The 22982-nt window shown below is 35.8% G+C and overlaps 2 protein-coding genes across 7 annotated transcripts in view; one reads left to right on the forward strand and one right to left on the reverse strand.

The window, feature by feature from the left end:
• The window catches only part of METTL4 (methyltransferase like 4), a 43170-nt gene extending 38655 nt beyond the window's left edge, over positions 1-4515 (reverse strand). For 2 of the 4 annotated variants that reach the window (XM_032859818.1, XM_032859816.1), the window contains exons 1-4: positions 4443-4515; positions 2954-3031; positions 2216-2616; positions 42-104 (exon numbers count right to left, since the gene is read on the reverse strand). In XM_032859818.1, coding sequence (XP_032715709.1) covers positions 42-104; positions 2216-2608 — 456 coding nt within the window. In that variant the 5' untranslated portion in view covers positions 2609-2616; positions 2954-3031; positions 4443-4515. Of the gene's footprint in view, positions 1-41; positions 105-2215; positions 2617-2949; positions 3032-4163; positions 4257-4442 lie in introns of those variants that run through there. The other 2 variants (XM_032859819.1, XM_032859817.1) reach the window with 2 other exon arrangements.
• Positions 4516-4631: 116 nt separating this feature from the next.
• Positions 4632-22982, forward strand: part of NDC80 (NDC80 kinetochore complex component) — a 51752-nt gene continuing 33401 nt past the window's right edge. Inside the window, exons 1-9 of one of the 3 annotated variants that reach the window (XM_032859813.1) lie at positions 4632-4699; positions 6285-6396; positions 7726-7803; positions 10252-10375; positions 10454-10626; positions 11348-11450; positions 18658-18747; positions 21366-21459; positions 22674-22780. In XM_032859813.1, the coding sequence (XP_032715704.1) occupies positions 6296-6396; positions 7726-7803; positions 10252-10375; positions 10454-10626; positions 11348-11450; positions 18658-18747; positions 21366-21459; positions 22674-22780 (870 nt within the window). In that variant the 5' untranslated portion in view covers positions 4632-4699; positions 6285-6295. Of the gene's footprint in view, positions 4703-5994; positions 6025-6284; positions 6397-7725; positions 7804-10251; positions 10376-10453; positions 10627-11347; positions 11451-18657; positions 18748-21365; positions 21460-22673; positions 22781-22982 lie in introns of those variants that run through there. The other 2 variants (XM_032859814.1, XM_032859815.1) reach the window with 2 other exon arrangements.

Raw genomic sequence — 22982 nt, forward strand, 5'->3', positions numbered from 1 at the left:
CATTAATCTTCCAATGTCATCAATGAATATTTCACACCTACCTTTGTATGATATTCCATAGCATCCAATTCACCTTGATTGAAAACGACACATCTTTTACGCTTCTAAAAAGAGTAAATTACAGACAAAATTATGTTGCCATCTATCTATCACAATATTGATATTTTGAAATATATTAGTATTTCTTTGTTATCACGTTTTCCATAGTGTGTATCTTAGTCTTTAATCGACAAGGAAGGTCAAAATCAGTGAAAAGTGTATGGACTAAGGAAATAAGATTTCCCAAATAAAAAAATTACTATGTATTGTTATTATTAATTATTATTGTTATTACTACAAACTTAATGAATGATATAAGGTCACCTAACCTGTATCTGCTATTAATAAGAACTAGTACCAATGATAAAATGTAGCACAGACATCCATGGAACACAAGAAAACTGTGACACTGTGTATATTACTAGTGTCATCTATCAGCTGATATATATCACACAATTCTCAACTTCATTTATGAGGAAAGGAACTATTCATATACTATCATTTTAAAAATCCCTTGCATTTTCAATAGCTCTTTATGACTGATCTGAGGGCTAGGTATAAATCAGATATACTAACACCATTCTGTATCTAACAACTCCACAGAAAAGAACATGTAAGACAGTGCAAAATAGAGCAGGGACTTCATACCTCTTATTGCTGAAACATGAGTGCATACATGGTAGCATAATCCCAGCAGGCTAACAATAAATGTTTCCTGGCTAAATAAATAAATGGACTGAAGACTAAGCTAATTGAACAGTTTGCCTTAGCATATCAGAATTAAGGTAAGTTTTTGTGAAGATATTCATTACATACACTCATCTACATTTTTCCATATTAAAATGAGAAACTTATCCAACATAATAGTGAAAACATTAAAAGATGCCCATACTTAGTGAAGTGCAAATGCTTATTATTTTTCTGTATTAGTAATAGTATTGATAATCCATGTAATATTTCACTGAAATCTCAGACATTATATATTTTCTTTCCTATGACTGACACACAGCAAATGGTCAATAAATATTTGTCCAAAGGAAAAGAAAGACAGAAGAAATTACAAGAATATTAAAAGTCCTATTTCAGGAAACGAGAACAATGTAATAAATTACCCCTATTACTTTCCTTATTCTAATTCTCAACATGCTTTCTTATTTAATATCTTTCTTCATGGATCTCAGTTATAAGATCCATGAAGGTACTAACTTTGTTTATCTTGTTTCATCCCTATATGTAAAACAGCACACAGAAAGATCTCAAATATTTGTGGGTGAGTAATAAAGTTACTCCTACTCTATCAAAGAAAATGTTAATATAATCTATCTGAAATGGACTTTGTATAATCACCTCTGAACTCTTCAGAAACATAAAAAGTATTAAAGCATAATTAATTTGATCTTGAGTATAGCATTCTTAAAACTTCATCAAAAGACTGCATCAGTGTATATACAAATACATATGCTTTAAGAACATACGCAATTTCCTATAGTAGCTTTCTACTTTTATTATTAGAAACTTTATGAAATATCACCCTTCCTGCAAACTTCATTATATGAACTTATCCCCATTGGAAAGGTCTCTATGAATCTCCCAAAATCCATAAACTGCTTTGGGATTTTGCAGACAAAGCAGCACATTGTTGAACAAAAACAGTTCTAAAAATATGCAATTAATACAAATGACTAGCAGAAAGGGCTTTTTGTTTTTGTTGTTTTGTTTAATTTACAGAGCATTCACTTTTGAGCAAACTTTGCTTACTTTTGAAATATGCAAATTTGGTCTTCTAAGAATGGTAGAACATTAGGAAAGAGTTAAAAATTACATTGCCTTGGGGCACCTGAGTGGCTCAGTGTGTTAAAGCCTCTACCTTCAGCTCAGATCATGATCCCAGAGTCCCAGGATCAAGCCCTGCATTAGGCTCTCTGCTCAGCAGGGAGCCTGCTTCCCCCTCTCTCTGTCTCTGCCTGCCTCTCTGTCTGCTTGTGATGTCTCTCTCTCTGTGAAATAAATACATAAATAAAGGTTTAAAAAAATTACATTGGCTATAACTAAAACCTTCCTATGCTTTATGGATTGTTTTTTAGACTTAGTAAGTTGTAAGATATTTAAGATATTAGAATAATAAACTTCTTCTGCATGTTCTGTAGAAAAATAAAAATGTATTAAAACTTTCTACCTTCCCAATAGAAATGCAGTTTTCTTCTTCAACACCATCCATTGGATCTTCCTTTTCATTCCTTTGTCGGCATTCTTTGTGAACAGTTGGGGTTATATAAGGTTTGGTGACATTAAATAGCTCAGATCGAAAAACGTATCTCTGTATGACGATTTTACAATTTCCTCTGGCATCATTATCTGGCTTAGTGGTAGAGTCAAAAGCACTAAATGTAGCAGAGGCTCCCAAAGACATCAAAGAATCCTTTTGAAGAGGATCAAAGTGGGCAGATGAAGTGGGTCCATTTTTACTGAAACAAGGCTCATGATGTTGGTGAAGTTGGTAGTTTATGTTGTTAATGAAAGAAAGATGATCTAATAACCATCCTGGAGACAGCTGATGCACCACTGACATTCTCTTCTCTTAAAAAAGAAAGGAAAAAAAAAAAACAACTCTGGAAATATGAGGGTCTAGATGTAAAACCCAATTTTCCAGATGAACTTCTTAAATGTCCCGCATTTCAATAAAAATATACTTCACATACACAGGTAATTTCATGTGCATGTACATAAACTTAACATATACACAAAAGAGAATTTGAGATTAATATGTTAAGGAAAAATGCAATGTTTTAATATAAACTTTTGATTACAGGGTTGATAATTCAAACTTTTCAGCCAATTTAGCAAAAGAGCATTAAAACATAATCTTATTTCTGGGATCCCAACTGAATCCTCCTGGGCCCTCCATACAACCTACTGTTCGTCCTTGAATCCAGCCACTAGGTCCACATCCTCCAAGTCACGAAGTCACTCAATTCTTAAAGATGAGAGTGTTCTGTCAAAGCAAAGAATACTACATTACCTATGTGAATTCACCCTTTTTAATGAGATAAACCTAGAGAGGTCACATAATTTCCAGAGGAGTTGTTAGCAGATCAGTCCTTGTTTTTTCAAAGCACATTTGCCATAACAAGTCAGCCCATCAACACTGCCACACTTAACCACTGCTACCATAGGAGTGCGAAAAACAAAATGAAAGACTGGTCTAGGCAGAGCACAATGCAATTTTAACAGATATCAGAAGTACCAAACCCTAACAAAATTGCAAGGTTATTGGTTCTGAGCAGTCCTCCTTCAGCAACTATGTTTTTTCAAAACCTCCTTTTTACCAAAAAAAAAAAAAAAAAGGTAAAGTTCTGGGTATTGCCTACTAAATGTAGTATAATGAAGAACTTAAGAGGAGGACACAACAAGTGTTTTAACACTACAGCTAGTAAGAGAGCATTTAGATCCAAACTTCTAACTCCATGTAGTGTCAGCAGTGTGACCATGGACAAGTTATTTAATCTCACCGAGTCTCAAATTCATTCATTTTTTATGCTATCTCAGAAGGCAATTTAGAGAACTAAATGAGATAATCTAAGAGCTGCCCAGTGCCTGACACACAGCAACTGCTCAAACAAATGCTATTAGTGATGGTAATCCTGGTATTGGTCCTCCCTTCAGAGTCACCACTTGCGGTAATGTAATGGCTAGTGAGAGGAAGAAATTTAGTCAAGAAGACTGAAACTCAAAAGATGACATGCCCAATATTACAATTAGTTAACCGCGAATCTGCTCCAAGAATCAGTATGCGGACTCTGGCTCAAAGCTCTTCTCCCACCGCCACCACTCTCCGGGTATTGGGCAGTACATGTCTCTGAGTTTAAACTCAAGGAAGCAGGGAAGTTCTATTTTAGCAAAGTACACTACGGTGCTTAAATCCTTTCTATTCTACCTCTCCCCTTCACACCCAAACCCACCTTCTACCCCGTTGGGTTCCTCATAGCTTTACCCTCTGGCCACCACTAGAGGACCGTGAAACCCTCGCGAGCAAACTGCGAACCCGATCCTTAGCGGCCGCGGCGCCACACCCGCTAGATCCTCGAAGCCGGTGACACCCACCCTCAGCAGTCACTATCTCCTACCTCACCGCATCCCCTGTCAGAAAAACTGCACGACGTCTCCCAGACTTGCATCAGGAAAGAAGCAACCCTTTAAAGAGTGGTCATGAAAAACGCCACTTCCATAGCAAAGGAAAGAAATTTTTCTAGGAGCCAACGGGCGCTGCCATGTTGCTGTACGGAAAAAGCGTTTCCAGGACGATTTGGAGCTCTCCATCCGCTCCTCAGAGACCTAGAGCGCCCAGGTCTTCAGCGCTAACTTTAGAAATCGGACCAGACTTTGTAGGGTACGCTTGCACTTACCAGAGACGCCAGCGTGCTGACCGAAGCGGCAGGCGGCCAGCAATACGCACAATTCCCGCGACGGGGAGCGGCGCGGAAGAGTTGTGCACGCGTTCGACGTACGTGTTGACGTAGACGCCAGCGGAGATTTTAAAATTCGAACTGCGAAGGCGGGTGGAGGGAGGAGTTGGGTGTTTCGGCGGCTGTTGGCCTGCCCGGTGAATAGTTGCACAGGTTACAGGAATTCGTTCCCTGGGTTGTGTCACGAAACTGGAAGAAAGGTAATTAATGACTTTGAGTTAATTTTGTGCCGCCAGAACTGTTATAAGGGAGAAATTGATGGCGCTAACAGATTAGATTTAGAGGCCCTGAGGAGCAACGTTTTGGTGTCTGCCATTGTGAGAAGCCTCCGGGCGGAGTCTGTACGGGGAGCAAGTTTCCCGGAGTCCAATAAATTTCAACTGACAGTAACTTCCAGGGGAGAAGAGGGAGACCTAAGGGCACTCTGGTGGGGAGCAGAGACTCTGGAGGGAGGAAAGGGGGAGAACTGACGGGAGCAGGGAGAGGAGGGACTAGACGAAGAACTGTTTGAGGTGTTGCGTTTGAGATACTAGTGTAACGTTCTAGTGGGTGTGTAGGGAAGTCTTAATCTTAAATTACATTTTAAGTGAAGATTTGGAATGTACATGTAGGTGAGTGGGAAATTTGAATGCGTAGCAGACATGTATAAAGATGTGAAAGAAATAGGTGGCAGAACAAGATGGAAAGAGTGTACTCAGTTTAAAAAACAAAGGAGAGCCTAGAGAAGTGACAGGATAACCACAAATGTCCACAGCGCTGGAAATCAAGACAGGACCTGAGAAATCTAGGTGTATAGTGTCTAATGCCACAGAGATGAGGTAGGATCAAAAGATTTGCAATCGGGCGCCTGGGTGGCTCAGTGGGTTAGGCCGCTGCCTTCGGCTCAGGTCATGATCTCAGGGTCCTGGGATCGAGTCCCGTATCAGGCTCTCTGCTCAACAGGGCACCTGCTTCTCTCTCTCTCTCTCTCTCTCTCTCTGCCTGCCTCTCTGTCTACTTGTGATCTCTCTCTGTCAAATAAATAAATAAAATCTAAAAAAAAAAAGATTTGCAATCATGAGTATTCTAGGAGACAACTGCTTCAGTAGAGATGAAGGAAATGTTAATTTTCTGAGAAATAAACAGCCTGTAGACCATTTTGTGGACCAGATAATTGATCTTTGTTGGAAGGGAGATTGAAGTAAGAGGGGCACTAATTAAATATAAATGGGAAACAGTGGGTTAAAGACAGAGCAAGAGAGATGGAGATTAGGAAAAGAAAACAGAACAGCTGTATTCTCTAAGACCAAAGTAAAGGAAACATCTATTTATTTATTTATTTATTTATTTATTTATTTATTTATTTTGACAGAGATCACAAGTAGGCAGAGAGGCAGGCAGAGAGAGAGGAGGAAGCAGGCTCCCTGCTGAGCAGAGAGCCCGATGCGGGGCTCGATCCCAGGACCCTGGGATCATGACCTGAGCCAAAGGCAGAGGCTTTAACCCACTGAGCCACCCAGGCGCCCCAAGGAAACATCTGGAGGTAGTTCTTGTCAGGTAGCCTCTGACTTTCCCAAATTATTAGTAAATATTCGTGTGTGTTGAATATTTTTAAAAGAAGTTAAATACACATTCCCTGCAAATGAGGACTTCACGTTATATGAACAAGAGGGCCCAGGGAAAGATGATCTTGAAGAAACAATGCTTGGTTGCTTTCTGTTTGGGGATGAAGAGAACAGCTGGTGCTTAATGAAGCATCTGTGTCTGGAAAGATTTTTTAATACTGAATTCATTCATGAATGCAGGTGGTAAGCATGAAGCGCAGTTCAGTTTCCACCGGTGGTGCTGGCCGACTCTCCATGCAGGAGTTAAGGTCTCAGGATCTCAATAAACAAGGCCTCCATACCCCTCAAACGTAAGTCCTCATGCCTGCCTTGGACAAAAAAATCTGTGAAGATGATTAATATAAAAGTGTACTATGATGTTCTGATGAATCTTGTTTGTTCACATTAGTACCTAATTTGGGTTAAAGAAGGCTAAAAATTGGCATATTATTGTGTTTTATCTCATTTGTTCCTTAAAATTCCAAAGCTACAACCTTTGCCCAGCAACTCCTAAAAATGACTGTTAATTCCCTTTCAGCATTTTTTCTTATTTTCCTCCTTTATTCGAGACCTGCTTAATTCAAGCTTATTGCTAGAACTTTGAATTTACTGAAGTATATCCAACTAGCAAAATTACCAGAGTTATTACTTATTTGCTTGATGATAAGCTGCAGTTTAGAAGAGCCTACAGAACTACTTCTCCAAACTGTTTTCTCAGTATTCACTGGAAAGTGGTATATAATTTTACTATCATAAACAAGTTTTTCTCTTTAACTTTGTTCTAATTAAAAGAAGGCTGTTTGTAAGCCACTGAGGGCTTTATCAACCCTGTGATACCAAGGTACAAGTTACTTGCTAACTGTACTTAAATTACTTAGGTTTACATTGTATAAGCCTCAGCTACTTTTAGAAATTTGAATTATTTGTATCTTTAACTTCTGAAATCAGAAATTTTTTGTATTATTACACATTATGTACACTAAAAGATTTATGCCTGGAATTATATTGAAATATGTCACTGATAATGTTTTGGGTTTGTTATTTACATAATGTATGTTCTTAGGTGTAGTTGCATTCTGATACAATAGGCCTTAAAAGAAAAATGTTAAATGTAGCTATCATCCTATGATTGAAGATACCCATTTTTAAATTCTTTTCCTTTGAGGTTATCCATAAATGTACATACGTTAAAATGACTGAAATGAGAATGTAGATAATGGTTTTTTCTACTTTCTTCTTAACATTTTAGCATTAGTACTTGTGCATGTTATTAGCCTATACCATTTTTAACAGCTATGATTGCTACTAAAAATTTTCATGATTCTGGGCCCCTGGGTGGCTCAGTCATTAAGTGTCTGCCTTCATCTCAGGTCATGATCCCAGGATCGAGCCCATATTGGGCTCCTTGCTCCGTGGGAAGCCTGCTTCTCCCTCTGCTACTCCCCCTGTTTGTGTTCTCTCTTTCGCTATGTCTCTCTGTCAAGTAAATAAAATCTTAAAAAATATATTTTTTTCATTATTCTGAATTATTTTTATAGGTAACGGAAAAGAGGTGCTAGTTCCAACATATTTCCAAAAATTTCTTAAACTAATTTTTTTATATTTATTTTTTAAAGTTTGTCTTTTTCATTTTGTTAAAGCAAAGAGAAACCAACCTTTGGAAAGTTGAATATAAACAAACCCACATCTGAAAGAAAAGTCTCTGTGTTTGGTAAAAGGTAATGATATTTTGTATTATTTTTAATGAAGGGATTCTAAAAAAAAATTGGATGGCATGATCTCTTACAAAAGAAAATTATAAGCTAGCTTTCTTCCGTTTTAAATGATGAAATGGTTATATCTGTTTTAGATAGTGCTAAGAGATCTATCAGCACATTCAGACCACTATTTCATGTTATAAGTGAATAGATTAAAAATTCTACACCTAGCTTTCAGATAGTATGGAACCATAGCATTTTTAAATTGGGGGGAACCATCATCTAGTTCAACATTTTAGGCCCAGGCTTTTTTATACTCTTAAATATTAAGATTCCAAAGAGCTTTTTATTTTATGGGCTGTATTCATGGATATTAATCATATTAGATATTAAAACTGAAAAGTTTTTAATTATGCATTCATTGAATGTAAAATAATAATAACCCCTTACATGTTAACAAAAATAGCATAAGTATATATTTTTTCCAAATACAAAACTATTTCAGTAAGAAAAGTGATGTTTACATCTTTGCAAATCTCTTTAATGTCTGGCTAAATAGAAGATCGCTAGCTTCTCATATCAACTTCCACATTGTTAAAATATCATACATCATATAGCCAACCTCTGAAAAACTCCAGAGTACACTCATGAGAAAATGAGAATGAAAGGGGCAAGTACCATCTTAGGTTTTCAGTATGAAAATAGCTTTGACTTCTCAGATCTCCGAGACACACTTTGAGAACCACTGTTTAGTGTAGATCAGTGGTTGCCTATGCTGAAGGTAGGGCAAGTCTTGATTGTTAAAGGGTAAAAAAACTTTTGCAATTATGAAAATGTTCAATATCTTCATATCTTCATTGTGGCAGAGATTACATGTGTGTATACATTGTCAAACCTCATCATACTAGACACTTTAAACAGATACATTTTACTCTAAGCAAATTACAACTCAATAAAATTGATCTATTTTTTAAGAAATGATAAACCCCAAAACTGAAAAAATAATCTGTTCTTTTATCTCACCAAAACCAAATATAACAGTTTTAAGGCAAACCTGTTCAGTTGTTTTGAAAATATTCAGAGATGAAATGTTTGTTACATTACAAAAGTCTTTGCCTTGAAACCAGATTAAGCTCTTTCTGGTATTCATTCCAGCTGATGAAGAATCTTAAGACATTTTTGTATTGTAACTTTTCCCTCAGTGGTGAACCTCAGAGATAATGGTAATTATTATAAAATCTAACATTTTCTGAGCCAGACATTGTTTTAAGTATTTTGTCTGTACTTACTCTTTTAATCAATCCTCAGAACTGCCCTGTGAATAAATACTGTTATTGTATCCATTTTATAGAAAGGGAAATTGAAGCACAGAGAGATTAAGTAATTTATTTAGGATCATACAACTAGAAACAAGAGGAAGAATTTGAAACCACAAACTCTGGTTCTAGGCCTTGTGCTCTTAAGCTATAAATTAAATGTTACAGTATTTTGATTGGCTAGGGTATTCTCTTTTAACTTAAAAAGATGTCTAATGCAGTTTTGTGTAGAGTAACAGCTGAGTCTATACATGTACTCCTTTTGGTAAAAAGAAAAAAAATAAGTAATAACAGTATGTAGAAAAGTGGTTCTCAAATTAGCAAATTCTCAGGGGAAAAAATAGCTAATCTGGGCTATGGAATGAGAGGGCCCAAGCTAAAGAACTTTTAGAGCTTTGGCAGGAGAAAAGTTGAAAGCAGTAAGCAAACCTGCAGGGAGAAATAGATCTCTGATGACCAGAGTTCAAATATTACACCAATGTTCATTGCATCTCAGTTTTGTGGCATATGTTCAGTAAAGAAAATTATTATTCTAAGGGTATTTAATAAGCTACAGTTGTTAGCGAAATCAGGCTACAAAGTTAGGCAAAAGGAACCATTATAAAAATATAAAATTTTGTTTTGTGGGGGAGGCTTAGAATGGAACATATATGTTGCATCCATTAATGACTAAAAAGTTGCACCATGTAAATTTATGGTAAATAACAATCAGATACATAGTATTGCATGACACAAAAATATTCAAGAGAAAACGCATACACCACCTATTTTAACATCTCAGAAGCAATTTTCCCACAAGAAATGATGGCAAATGAAGGGGTTAAGAGTGAAGGAGCAATCATGAAAGGCTAAAAAGGATGGCGAAAGAACTGGGATTACTGAATAAACTTGGAGAATGGTTTTACAGAAGATCTAGTGGACTCAAAATGCACATTCTTAGGTGATGCTGTTAGGAATGCAAAGCACCACAGTGCATTTTTCTTCCCATCTCATTTTATACTTATCATGATTTGCCCTTTTTTTCTGCTTTGAATAAAAGAATTGAACTTTGATGTTGTTGCTGCTAGGAAAATGCAAGATCACCTTTAAATAATTTAGACTTGACCACTGCCAGAAATACTTTTGATTGTATTTTGGCTGTTTATGTTCCCAGAACTAGTGGACATGGATCCCGGAATAGTCAATTTGGTATATTTTCCAGTTCTGAAAAAATCAAGGACCCACGACCACTTAATGACAAAGCATTCATTCAGCAGTGTATTCGACAACTCTGTGAGGTATTTTATATTCTCTTAAGTATTTCCCAATAATTTTTCTATTATAAAGTGTTTGATGTTTCATAAAAATTTTTGTAGTTTCTTACAGAAAATGGTTATGCATATAGCGTATCCATGAAATCTCTACAAGCTCCTTCTGTTAAAGACTTCCTAAAGATCTTCACTTTTCTTTATGGCTTCTTGTGCCCTTCGTATGAACTTCCTGACACAAAGTTTGAAGAAGAGGTTCCAAGAATCTTTAAAGATCTTGGGTTTGTATGTTATATTTATTAGCCTAGAGAGATTGTTGAAACACACAGAAGAATCAGACTCAATTGATTTGTAAAGATTCTGAGTTAGAAAAATCATATATTTTAAGATCACTGTGAGCAGTATATCTTAGGATAAATTTAAAAGGCAAGAAAAACCACTGTTTGAAGGTTATTGCAGAACTGTAGAAGATAGTTCATAAGGCCTTCCAAATACTGAGATGACGAGGAATAGATAGGATGAGCTGGATAACACAGATTTTATAGAAGCAGAAAAGACAGGATAGGAGGCCTGGAGAAAATGGGGTGGGTAAAGTCAAGAATGGCTGTGTAGAGTAAACATGGGAAAGAATGGATTTGAAGATTAAGAGTATACCCTTGTAGCTTATTTGGAGTACATTGAATTTGAGAGAACAAAAAATCTTTTAGGAGAGAAGTCCAGCATACTGGTTATGAATCAAGTTCTACAGTGTTAGGTATACATGCATGAAATAATCTGCAGAGAAGAAACCAATGAGATTCTGAAATCTCATTTCAGAATCTCATTTCAGAATAAGATGACCAAGGATGAAACCTTAATAAGTATCTTCTAAATAAGTCAAGACTGTGGGTATATATGTGGAATTTTTCTAATGTAACTTCTTGCCAAATTTAGCCTTATTTTCACAAAATTAACATTGTTGGCCTCTATTTTTTTTTCTAATTTTTTTCTAATTTTTCATAGGTATCCTTTTGCATTATCCAAAAGCTCCATGTATACAGTGGGTGCCCCTCATACATGGCCACACATTGTGGCAGCCTTGGTTTGGCTGATAGACTGCATCAAGGTATTTGGTTTTTCATTTTAAAATGTATATGTAGGAAAGATTTTTTTTTTCCTTATGATAGTGTTATTTCTCTATGTCTTTTGCCAGTTATCTCAAAGTTTACAACTGTTTTCATTTTCCAAAGCACATTTGCTTTTAAGTTCTTCAGACTCTTAATAAATGCTTCTAGAGGTGAGAGTAAGGAATTACCACACTGGCAAGGAAATTATTTGTTTTCATGAGGTTTTAAAGCTTAAAAAAAAAAAAAAGTAGGAAATTATTTCCCCCATTATATACATAACATTACTTTGGTTTTTTTTCCCCCCTTATTAATTAAAATTCATATTCATTGCAAAAAATTTTGGAAAATACAGAAATACACAGAAAGTGATATACCCATAATCCCACAACTCAGAGACAACAATTTAAAACATTTCCTTGGGCTATAGTTTTAAAGATGCATTTTTGCTATGCAAAGTATGTGGGTTTTTTTCTTTCAACTTTTGATGTATATTGACAAATTTCTCTGCAGAAAACTTGCACCAGTTAAAAACTCCTCAACAATGTGAGCATATGCCTTTTCCCATGGCATCCACATCATTCTTTTAAAATCTTTACCATTTGAAAGGTGAAAAAAATAGCTTAATATATATATGTTATAAAAGCAATTGTCTTTTTGTATGATTTGTCATTGCTATTTCTTGTGGACTTTTTTGCCGTATTTTATGTATATATTTTTTTGCTTCTGTTAATTTTAACCTTTATAAAACTGCTTAGATTTATCAATATTTTAAACGAATGAGTGAAAACATGATTTTTTTCATATTTGCAATTTGCAATGTTTCTTCTCAACTTGAACATATTTCACACTTATTACAACTGCCTATTTGTGTCTTTTGCCATTTTTCTATTGTTGATTTATAGGAACACCATTTTGAACATCAAAAACAGTCAGATAGGAGTAATTAGCTCATTTGGATATGGTACAGATATTTTTTCCCTTTTGATTTATGTGCTGTATTTTCACTATTGAGAAATACAAATTGTTATCTAGTCTAGTTCAGTCTCTTCCTTTTATAGTTTTTTTTTTCTTCCTTTTATAGTTTCTGAGTTTCCTGTGCTTAGTGCTAAAATCCCTAAAACTAACACTGTCCTCCTGATATTCTCTTGGCAATTGAAATCCCTTGACAAAATACAGGCAGGCACTGGGTGGTTGGATTTTGACCCAGAAGACATCTCAGTACTTTCCGCACCACCACTGTCAAGATAAGAGTAGAAATCCAGGGACGCCTGGGTGGCTCAGTTGGTTGGACGACTGCCTTCAGCTCAGGTCATGATCCCGGAGTCCCGGGATCGAGTCCCCCATCGGGCTCCCAGCTCCATGGGGAGTCTGCTTCTCCCTCTGACCTTCTCCTCGCTCATGCTCTCTCTCACTGTCTCTCTTTCAAATGAATAAATAAAATCTTAAAAAATAAGAGTAGAAATCCAATGACATAGTCCATTAATACAACTATTGAACTTTATTTATAATGTCTGTGCATTCAATCTGTTTCTCCTCAGTGATATCCATGGACATTGGATAACTACCTCTCTTTTCCCACTACCAAATACTCCTCTTGTCAATGGAACGCTTTACCCTTGTTTCACTAAGCAGCTTATGTTATTCATAAGTGGTTAGGAGATAGCATTTCCACAGTGATGCAAGACCTCATGGAGTACCTGCTTTGGCTTCTGTTGGAGAGGGACCTCCGGAGATGCCTCCAAATCTATTATATAGGTAGAAATTTCCTCCTCACTATATTGGTTTGCTTGAGGTGGTAGAACTGAACACTAGAAGAATCAATGAGAGATTGTAAGAATCAGTGAGACATCATATGTTTCTTGTTCTAATTATCTTTCCCACCTAACAGAGTCCTAGAAATTTATCCAGACTTAGGATGGCCTCCTTTAGTCTCTGACGTTAAAAAATTTCTTCCACTTTTTTCCCTCCCATTTTTATAACTTCATTGTATTTAAATAATCTTTATTGTTTCCTTCCTTCTGCTAACTTTGGACTTATTTTGGTTTTCTCTTTCTAGTTGCTTGAGGTATAGAGCTAGGTTTCTTTATTTGGGATCTGTTTCCTTGATGTATGCATTTGTAGCTGTAAACTTCCCTCTTTAAACTGGTTTAGCTACAGCTTGGTATGTTGTGATTCCATTTTGATTTGTCTCAAGATACTTTTTCATTTCCCCTTTAATTTCTGGTTTGCTACATTGGTTGTTCAGGAGAGTGATATTTAATTTTCATGTTCCTGTGACTTTTTCAGTTTTCCTCCTATTGTTGATTTCTAGTTTCATACCATTTTGGTTAGAGAAGATACTTGGTATGATTTCTTTTTGAATTATACTAAGACTTGAATTATACTAAGACTTGTTTTATGACTTGATATATGGTCTCTCCTAGAAAATTTTCCTTGTACTCATGAGAAGAATGTGTATTTTGCTTTTGTTGGATATGTTCTGTGTATGTTTGTGGAGTCCATTGGTCTATAGTGTTCAAATTGCAATTTATTTATTCTCTGTCTGGATGATCTCCCCATTGTTAAGAGTGTAGTATTAAAGTCTTCCAACTATTATTGTATTGCTGTTATTTCTTCTAGTTCTATTAGTATTTGCTTTATATATTTAGGTGCTCCCATGTTGGTTGCATAAATATTTTTTCTTCTGATGGATTGACTCTTTTATCATTATGTAATGACCTTTGTTGTCTCGTCCTACCATTTTTAGTTTAAAGTCTGTTTTGTCTGATACATCTTTTTCATCCCTTCACTCTCAGTCTGTGTCTCTAAAATTAAAGTGAGCTTCTTGTAGGCAGCCTATTTTTGGATCTTATTTTTGTCCATTCAGTCATTCTGTGTCTTTTGGTTGGAAAGCTTAATCCATTTACACTTAAAGTAATTATCCATAGGTAAGGATTTATTGCCATTTTGTTCATAGTTTTCTGTTTTGTAGATCTTTTGTTCTGCTTGGTCCTTATCCTACTATCTTCTTTTGAAATGTGATGATCTTTGGTATCATCAGCATACTTTGACTATCATTTGTTTGTGTATCTACTTCATGTTTTTCATAAGGCTTGTGATTATCATAAGGCTTAGATAAAATATCTTTAAAACTATAACATTCAGGGCACCTGGATGGTTCAGTTGGTTAGGTGTCCAACTCTTAATGTCAGGTCTTGACCTCAGGTCATGAGTTCAAGCCCCACACTAGGCTCCACGCTGGATGTAGAACCTAATTAAAAAAAAAAATAGCTATGACATTCTATTTTAAACTGATAGCTTCAATAACATTGATAATAACACTTCCACTTCCCCTTTTACATTTTAGGTTATTGATGTTACAGTTTACATACCTTTTTATATTGTGTTTCCAATAACAGGTTATTGCAGTTATGGTTCTTTTTAATACTTTTATTTTTTAACTATTAAACTAGAGTCATAAGTGAATTACACACCACCACATTAGAAAAGAAGACTTTGTATGTTTATCATTATCAATGAGTTTTACACTACCTTCATATGTTTTTACAGTGTTAAGTAGCATCTTTTTGCTTCTACTCAAAGAACTCCCTGTAACCTTCCTTGTAAGGCAGGTCTTGTAGTGGTGATCTCCCTCAGCTTTTATGTTGGAAATTCTATATCTCTCCTTCATTTCTGAAGGGCAGTTTTTCCAGATACAGTATTTTAGGTTGACAGTTTTTTCCCTTTCAATATTTTGAATATGCCATCCCTTTCTCTTCTGCCCTAAAAAGTTTCTATTGAGAATTCCACCAATAGTCTTACAGAGGTTTTCTTGTATGTAAATTCTCTCTTTTCTCTTTCTGCTTTCAAAATTCTTTGTCTTGATTTTTGACAATTTAATTATAATAGTCTCAACATAGCCCTGTTTGGGGTCCTGTGTGCTTCATGGATCTGGATGTCCATTTTTCTTTCTACATTTGGGAAGTTTTCATCTCTTACTGCTTTAAGTCTCTGATTGCTTTATACTTTATACTTTCATCTCTTATTGTTTAAAGTCTTTGTTGCTTTATACTTTCAGTGCCCTTTTCTTTCTCTTCTTTTGAGATTCCCATAATGCAGATATTATATCATTTGATGATCCATAAGTCCCATACACTTTTTTCTCTTTTTCATTCTTTTTTCTTTCTGTTTATGTGACTGGATAATTTCAAATATCCTGTCTTCTAGTCCACTGATTCCTTCTTTTGCGTGGTTGACTTTGCTTTTGAAGCTCTCTGTTTAATTCTTTAGATCAGCCTTTTTTTTTCAGCTCTCATTTGATTTTTTTTTTAATAGTGTCTGTTTCTTCGTTGAATTTCTTGTTTTGTTCATACATTGTTTTTCTAATTTTGTTTAGTTGGCTGTGTGTTCTTATACCTTAGTAAATATTTTTGAGAGGATTATTCTGAATTAGTTCATAGATCTCCATTTCTGTAGGGTCAGTTGTTGGAACTTTATTAGTTTTCCTTTGGTAATGTCATGTTTACCTTATTTTTCATGATCCTTGAGTCCTTATGATGGTACCTGCACATTTGAGTAAGTGGTCTCTTCTTCCACATTTGACAGGTTCTCTTTTAGAGACAGTTCTTTACCAGTCAGCTCAGATTGAGTTTTTAGATGTATCTAGATGTATAATGTACTTGGTTAGGTGGGGCTTATATCAGGGTCTATTTTGGGGCAAGGTCACTGCCCAAGCTGTGAAGTTAGGGGAGAAGGGGAAGTGCTACTCTACAGTAGGAAAAGACTGGTGGCTTGGTTCTCTGCCATATTCCCAGGTGCTCTGGTTAGGTTTTCTGGTCAGGTGGCGCTGGAGACTGTATTCAGCTTTGGATAGCACCATAAATTATCTTCCCTTTCCTACTGGGGTTTCAGATCAAGCCTCAGCCAGCAAAGCTTTTTGGGAATCAAATCAAAGAGAATTGCATGCTTAGCTCCCCGAATAACAGAGCTGTTGTCTTGGGTCTGCAGAAACAGAGCCACTGAGCAGGTTCTCCATTCAATTGCTGTAACTGGGGCTAGAGGGGAGGCTATTGAGATTCCCATGAGCTCTGGTAAGTTTTTCTGGTTAACAGGGTTGGGGGTTGTATTTAGCAGTGGACAGGGCTATGAATCAGATTCCCTAACAGAGTAGAGGAAGAGAACAGACCCAAGGCTGGCAAGATTCTTCTTGGGAAGCTAATGAGGCAAACCTGTGCTCTAGACTCTGGCCAGACGGGGTTGCTGACTTTCCTCTGCAGATGATCAAAGCCCCAACCAAGCTCTCTTCACCAGCTCCTGAGCCAGGCAGTTTTCCAGATGCTCCAGCTAGGTTTCCAGCTCGGACAGAGCCAGAAGCTATACTAGCCGTGGTTAAGGTTGTGAATTAGTTCTCCTGCCTGAGCAGAGCAGAACAGGCTCTAGTTGCTCTTTGTGGTCTTGACTTAAAGCCACCCATGCCCCAAGTTTACTGTCCAAATGAGGTCCCTAGCTTTTCTCAGTGGATGATCACTTCTACCTTCCAGGTACTTTAGCTCAGGTATTTCTGAGCTGAGAAGCATTTCAGGAGTCTAGACAGGCTTTCTGGTCAGGTAGAGCTAAGAGCTACACTGAGCAGTGGGTGGAGCTATGGATTAACTCCCCTACTTGGGCAGAGGGGCAGGCTCAGGCTTTCCGAGTTCTTTTCTCCTCTCTCATATTTCACTATATAGAGAAGTGGTATACTGGAAAATAATCACCTTTTACTGAAAAAATATTACTCAAATCCACATTTCTGGTTATCTCTATAGAGTTTCAGGTTGAAACTGTTTCAGCCAAATCTCCTCAGTTCGGAAGAACTTTTAATTCTTGTAGTAATGTTTTATATAGCTCCTGGTGAGTTGTTTGTCCCTCTATAAGGGTCTTTTTTTAACTTAATGGAGTATCGAGAATTTTCACGTGGACCTTTGACAAAGCAACAGAAACACTTATCTACCCTGATAACAAGGTAGAAGATTCTGTTCTTCATCTTGGGCTCTGCCCTACATGTCTTTCAGACTTAGTTAAATCTCACTGTGGGGTGCCTGGGTGACTCAGATGGTTAAGCATCTGCCTTCGGCTCAGGTCATGATCTCCAGGTCCTGGGATCAAGCCCCATGTTGGGCTCCCAGCTCAGCGGGAGTCTGCTTCTCCCTCTGCCTCTCCCCCTGCTTGTGCTCTCTCTCTTTCTCTGTCTCTGTATCTTTCTCAAACGAATAAATAAATTTTTAAAAATCTGATTATTGAGGCTTGTCAAGGGAAGAAGTCGTAAAAGATGAGTTAATAGAGTTTGCCTGCCTTCACCTCAGATGTACAAAAAGTCTTATATGAGTGTCTTTGGAATAGGATAGAAGTAGATATGGCAAGCAACTCTGGGCTAAGAACTTAGGAATCTGATATGTAAGTCCTAGGATAAGAAAAATTAATGAAATATTTTTAGTAGAAACCACATTCCTTTTTCATTCCTAATGCATGGTACTTCTCTTAGAACCTTACTGTGCATTATACTAGATACACATTTATAAGTTTACATTTCATAGCAATTTCATTTACATTTTCTAGCGATTTTTTTCATGTTTGGAAGGTTGTATTTTTAAAACAATTTATAAAAATAGGTGTTCCAAAATGGAATTTCTTTGCCTTAAAAACCCTTAGCCATTTTCCTTTTGGCTTACTATTATAAACATCTGTTTTGCTATAATGTATTATCTCATCACTTTTAAGCTTTAACAGTTGCATTTCTGAATATTTCATATTGTGATCAATCTGAAGTTCATATTTATACATACTGAAGGAGTCTGTAGATAACATTTAAGCACCAAATTTGAGTTCATATAAAAGAAGAATAATCCTTTTTGGTTCGCCTTTAATGTGGCAGCCTTTTTTTTAGATTCTCAGAGTGGCATCAAAACGTGTATATATGCTCTCAATGAATTAATAGTAGTATAAACATCAGCATATTTTATAGAAGTAAATATGGAATCCATCCTTTTCTAATTCTAATGGATTAAGTTACTAAAATAGCAAAAGGATTACATTTTAATGCTCAATAATATGATCTCTCTAGAGACTTTCAGTCCTGCAATAATGTAGATGCTTCTAAAAATGACACTAAAACAAATGTTACAAAACATGAAAGCTATGTGTTTTTCTCACATTTCATCAACTTAAATATGTTGCTTGTGTACTTACTAGTTACATAATGCCATGAAAGAAAACTCACCTTTATTTGATGACGGACAGCCTTGGGGAGAAGAAACTGAAGATGGAATTATGCATAATAAGGTACCTTACATTAACACAAACCTTAGTTATCTTGGTACTTTAACTGTATCACTATTGAAATTAATGCAGTCAGGCACCTAGGTGGCTGAGTCAGTTGTCTACCTTTGGTTCAGTCAGTTGTCTGCCTTTGGCTCGGGTCGTGATCCCAGGGTCCTGGGGTGGAGCCCCACCTCAGGCTTCCTGCTCAGTGGGGGCTCTGCTTCTCTCTCTGTTCCTCCCCCCGTTCATGCTCTCTTACTCTGTCTCTCCCAAAAATAAATAAAAATCTTTTTTAAAAAATTAATATAGTCTTTTGTAGAGTTTGTCTTTTTGCTTCCGGAAAAACTTTTAAAATTGAATTTTTTTCATCTTAAATTTATACTTGGAATCACATTGTAAATTTCTTAAAATTAAGTAGGCATAGAAATTTTAAATGTTAACTAAGTGAGGCACCTGGGTGGTGCAGTTGGTTAAGTGTCCAGCTCAGGTCGTGATCTCAGAGTCATGGGATCGAGTCCCACAGCTGGCTCCAGGCCCAGCTTGGATTCTGCTTGAGACTTTCTCCCTCCCCTTCTGCTCCTCCTCCCACATGAGAGGCCACATGCTTCTGTACTCACTCGCTCACTCTCTCTCTCTCTAAAATAAATAAATCTTTTTTAAAAAATAATTAAATGTTAACTAAGTAAGTAGAAAAGCATGGAAATTGGAATTAAATCATAACATGTTATTTTCTTATATATAAATGTAACATTTCTTTCCTTGCCTACTTTTTAGAATGAAGATAGCAGTACTGGCAACATAAATCTAATATAGTTGTCAATAGAAAACATAAGTCTTTGAGTCTTAAAATACTACATGTAGGGTTTATGTTTTGTTTTGGCCTTTTTAGTTAGGCGTATTACCACTTAGATCCAAGTTACCACTTCCAAAAGGGATTGAGATCAAAGTAAACATGGTCTAAGTTGGTTCCCAATCCATACTTTACTGGAGCCTAAACTATGTAACTAACCTCACCCTATTTCCTAAAATAAGCAAATGTATGTGTCTGAATAAAGCAAATACTACCTCCAAGGAATAGATTTATAATATTAAGATTAAAATTAATGTGCCCTAGCACATGTAAAAGATCAATCACCATGCAGATCCCTAAAAAGAAAACTCATTTTCTGTGCTAATTCTAATCAACACTCTTTGGAGCATTTGCAATAAAAAGAAACTGGCAAGAAACTTTAGTCTCAATTTTTATTACTACCTGGGAAAAATAGGTCAAAGAGGTATGATTACTTCTTCTTCTTTTTTTTTTTTTTTTTTTTTTTGTAAACAGAGTAACCATACTTTTTACTGCTTCAGCAATGACCCCTGCTGGAGAAGCAGTTAGAAAGCTTTGGATCCTACTCCAGAGAATTCTCCTCCCATGTTGCAATATGTGCCCTGGACTAGATTTATCTGTACCTTGTTTTGCAGCCAAATATAACACTTATTAAATATTAAATTTTTTAACATTTATCCTGAAGGTTAAACCAGTAAACGTTATTCTTGCTATTTTAGCTGTTATTTCAAATGACAATATACAAGAGCAGGACTTTAGAAATTTTAAAGCACTGCTCTGTATAAAATATTATTTGAAAATATCTTAAATTAAAGAAGGTCATCAAAGTATACAATTTCGCCAGATTCTGAGCCTCACCTTGTGGATCCAGAAACTCAGTTTGTTAGTAGCAGAGCATTTGACTGTAGAAATTTAATTTTTTTTATATCTGCAAAATCAAAATTGACCAAGCTTAAAGAAACTGATTCACTTTTACCAAATTCACAAGAAACTGATCTAAAATAGAATGAAAATATATTAATTTATCATCAGTGGTATACCTTTCTAGTTAGAGGAATACTCATACTGCCTATTTAGGGTACCCTTTCCCTATCAACCAAGTAATATGGAGGTTGTTTAATTAGCAAAGAATCAGCGCAAAGGGAATTGGTTTGTCTTGAGGGATATTTATTTCATATAGGCTTTGGAAAATTCTAATCAGCCATCCGCACCTCCTAACAAAGCATGCATCTTCAGTGACCAAAACACCTCATAATGGCAAAATATAGTGTTACTTTCTCTTGGATAAATATTAAGAATGCTAATATTCTACTATTTAGATACCTACTAACCATGCCATTCTTTTAGACTGAAGTTAACAATGTAACTATATATAGCCTTCATTCTGATTTTCACAGCTAGACTTAGTTTAATTGGACTTATCATCATCATCAATTCATTTAAGTTTTTCATAAGGTTGATTGCACAAAGATGAATGAGCATTTTATGTTGAATTATATTTGTTAATAAGCTTCCTTGTTTGACCTCAAAATTCTGAATGTATGGTTTCTTTACTGTTTACTAAGTATCACCTTTATCCAAATTTAAGTTTTCTTTATTATTTTTAGTCACATTATAAGTAGCAGACTGAGTAAATCTGTGCAACATAATGATAGATCCTAGGTTTGTGTCTCATATATAGGAGTTCTTATAACTAAGTATTCCTGACTTTTCTTTTTTTTTAATTAAAGTTTAAATTTTCACTTAGAAAAATGAGACAAACTAAATAGAGAATAATAGCTTTGTTTTTAAATCTGCTTAACCCAATCAGTTGTTTTTGGACTACACCATAAAATGCTATGAGAGTTTCATGACTGGGGCTGACAGTTTTGAAGAGATGAATGCAGAGTTGCAGTCAAAGCTGAGTAAGTGTTCTCATTCCTAGTGTGCTTGCTATTACTCATGTATTAAATTCTTTTTGTGGAGTTGTAGCTCATTTTCCCACACCCAGTTTATGTGAACTACTCTAAATGTGTTTGAATGCCTACTAATTTTTGTCTTTATTGTTTCTTTGGTGGAGAGAAGTGATAGTTAAGCAGGAAAGAATCCCAGTTTTGGAGGCAAACCTCTTCCTGGCTACGTGACCTTAACAAATTACTTAACCTGTCTAATGAGGTTTTGCAAGATTAGGTGGCCATGTATGTAAAGTATCAGACACACTACCAGGAACACAGAAAATAAACAGCAAATGTTATTCCTGTGTTATTCCTATGATATTCTTGCTTTATTGTTTGAGAAATTACCAATTAGTGAGAAGTCTTAAGGTCCCTTCAAAATGTATGACAGGCAGTTAATGGACCATTATATTTCCAATGAAAGAAATTCTTCATTATATTTCCACTCTGTTATAACCTAGGGACATTCAGTATTTCCCAGCTAACTCTCAAGTGGTCCAGAAGAATTAATTTAATATTTTTTCCTTTATTGAAATAGTCTTAAATGTAAAATGGTAGAATGGTGGGTAAAACAGATAAATTTAAGATGTGTAAAACTATTTCTTCAATGAAATCAATCAAAACAGGAGAATATCACCTTGCTACTATTGGCACAAAAGGTGAAAGCATTTCCCCTATGTTCCCATTGGACGTATCTTCCTGAAATAACAGGACAGTTTCAGCTTGTCAGCATAAGAAAGGGAGCAAGGTAAATGATGTTTCATTTTAAAAGAGGAAAATTCATAGTGATCTAATATAAAAAGCATCTAGTGAATTCATTTATTGACACTATATTTATTGTATACCTACAGTGGGCAAGTCACCTTAGGCACTGAGGATACAGTAATGAATAAGAGATAGAAAATCCCTGTCCTATGAAGTTACCTCTACTAGAGATAATAATCAAATTAACAACCATAAATCAAAGGGTGGTAACTCCAAGAACAAAAATGAAGCAAGGTAAGAGGGTAGAAAGTGTAGTGAATGGAAAGGTTTGTTATTTTAGAGGGTAGGATATCCTTCACTGGTAGCATTTTGAGCAGAGACCAAAAAGGAAATAAGGGAAAGAGCAATGGTGAAGACCCGGGGGATAAATGTTTCTAGGCAGAATTGAGATCTTACTAAGTTTGGGGTTTTCTCTCCAGAGGATTTGTTTAATGTAGATGCTTCCAAGCTGGAATCATTAGCAGCAAAAAACAAAGCACTGAATGAACAGATTGCAAGATTGGAACAAGAAAGAGAAAAAGAACCGGTCAGTAAACATGCTTATTTCATGAATAGGTTTATATACTTAGCTGTTTTGGACTCTTGGATCTCCTTAGAGAACACCAGCTATTTCTTTATCCAAAAAAAAAAAAAAAAAAAAAAAAAAAATTAAATGTTAATTTTTTTTTACATAGGACAGAGCTCTCCATGAAAACATGTTTGGTATCTCTAGAGCTTTGTTTTCCCTT

This window comes from Lontra canadensis, unplaced genomic scaffold (genome assembly GCF_010015895.1).
Source record: "Lontra canadensis isolate GAN:19392208 unplaced genomic scaffold, GSC_riverotter_1.0 scaffold17, whole genome shotgun sequence".
Lineage (NCBI taxonomy): Eukaryota > Metazoa > Chordata > Mammalia > Carnivora > Mustelidae > Lontra > Lontra canadensis.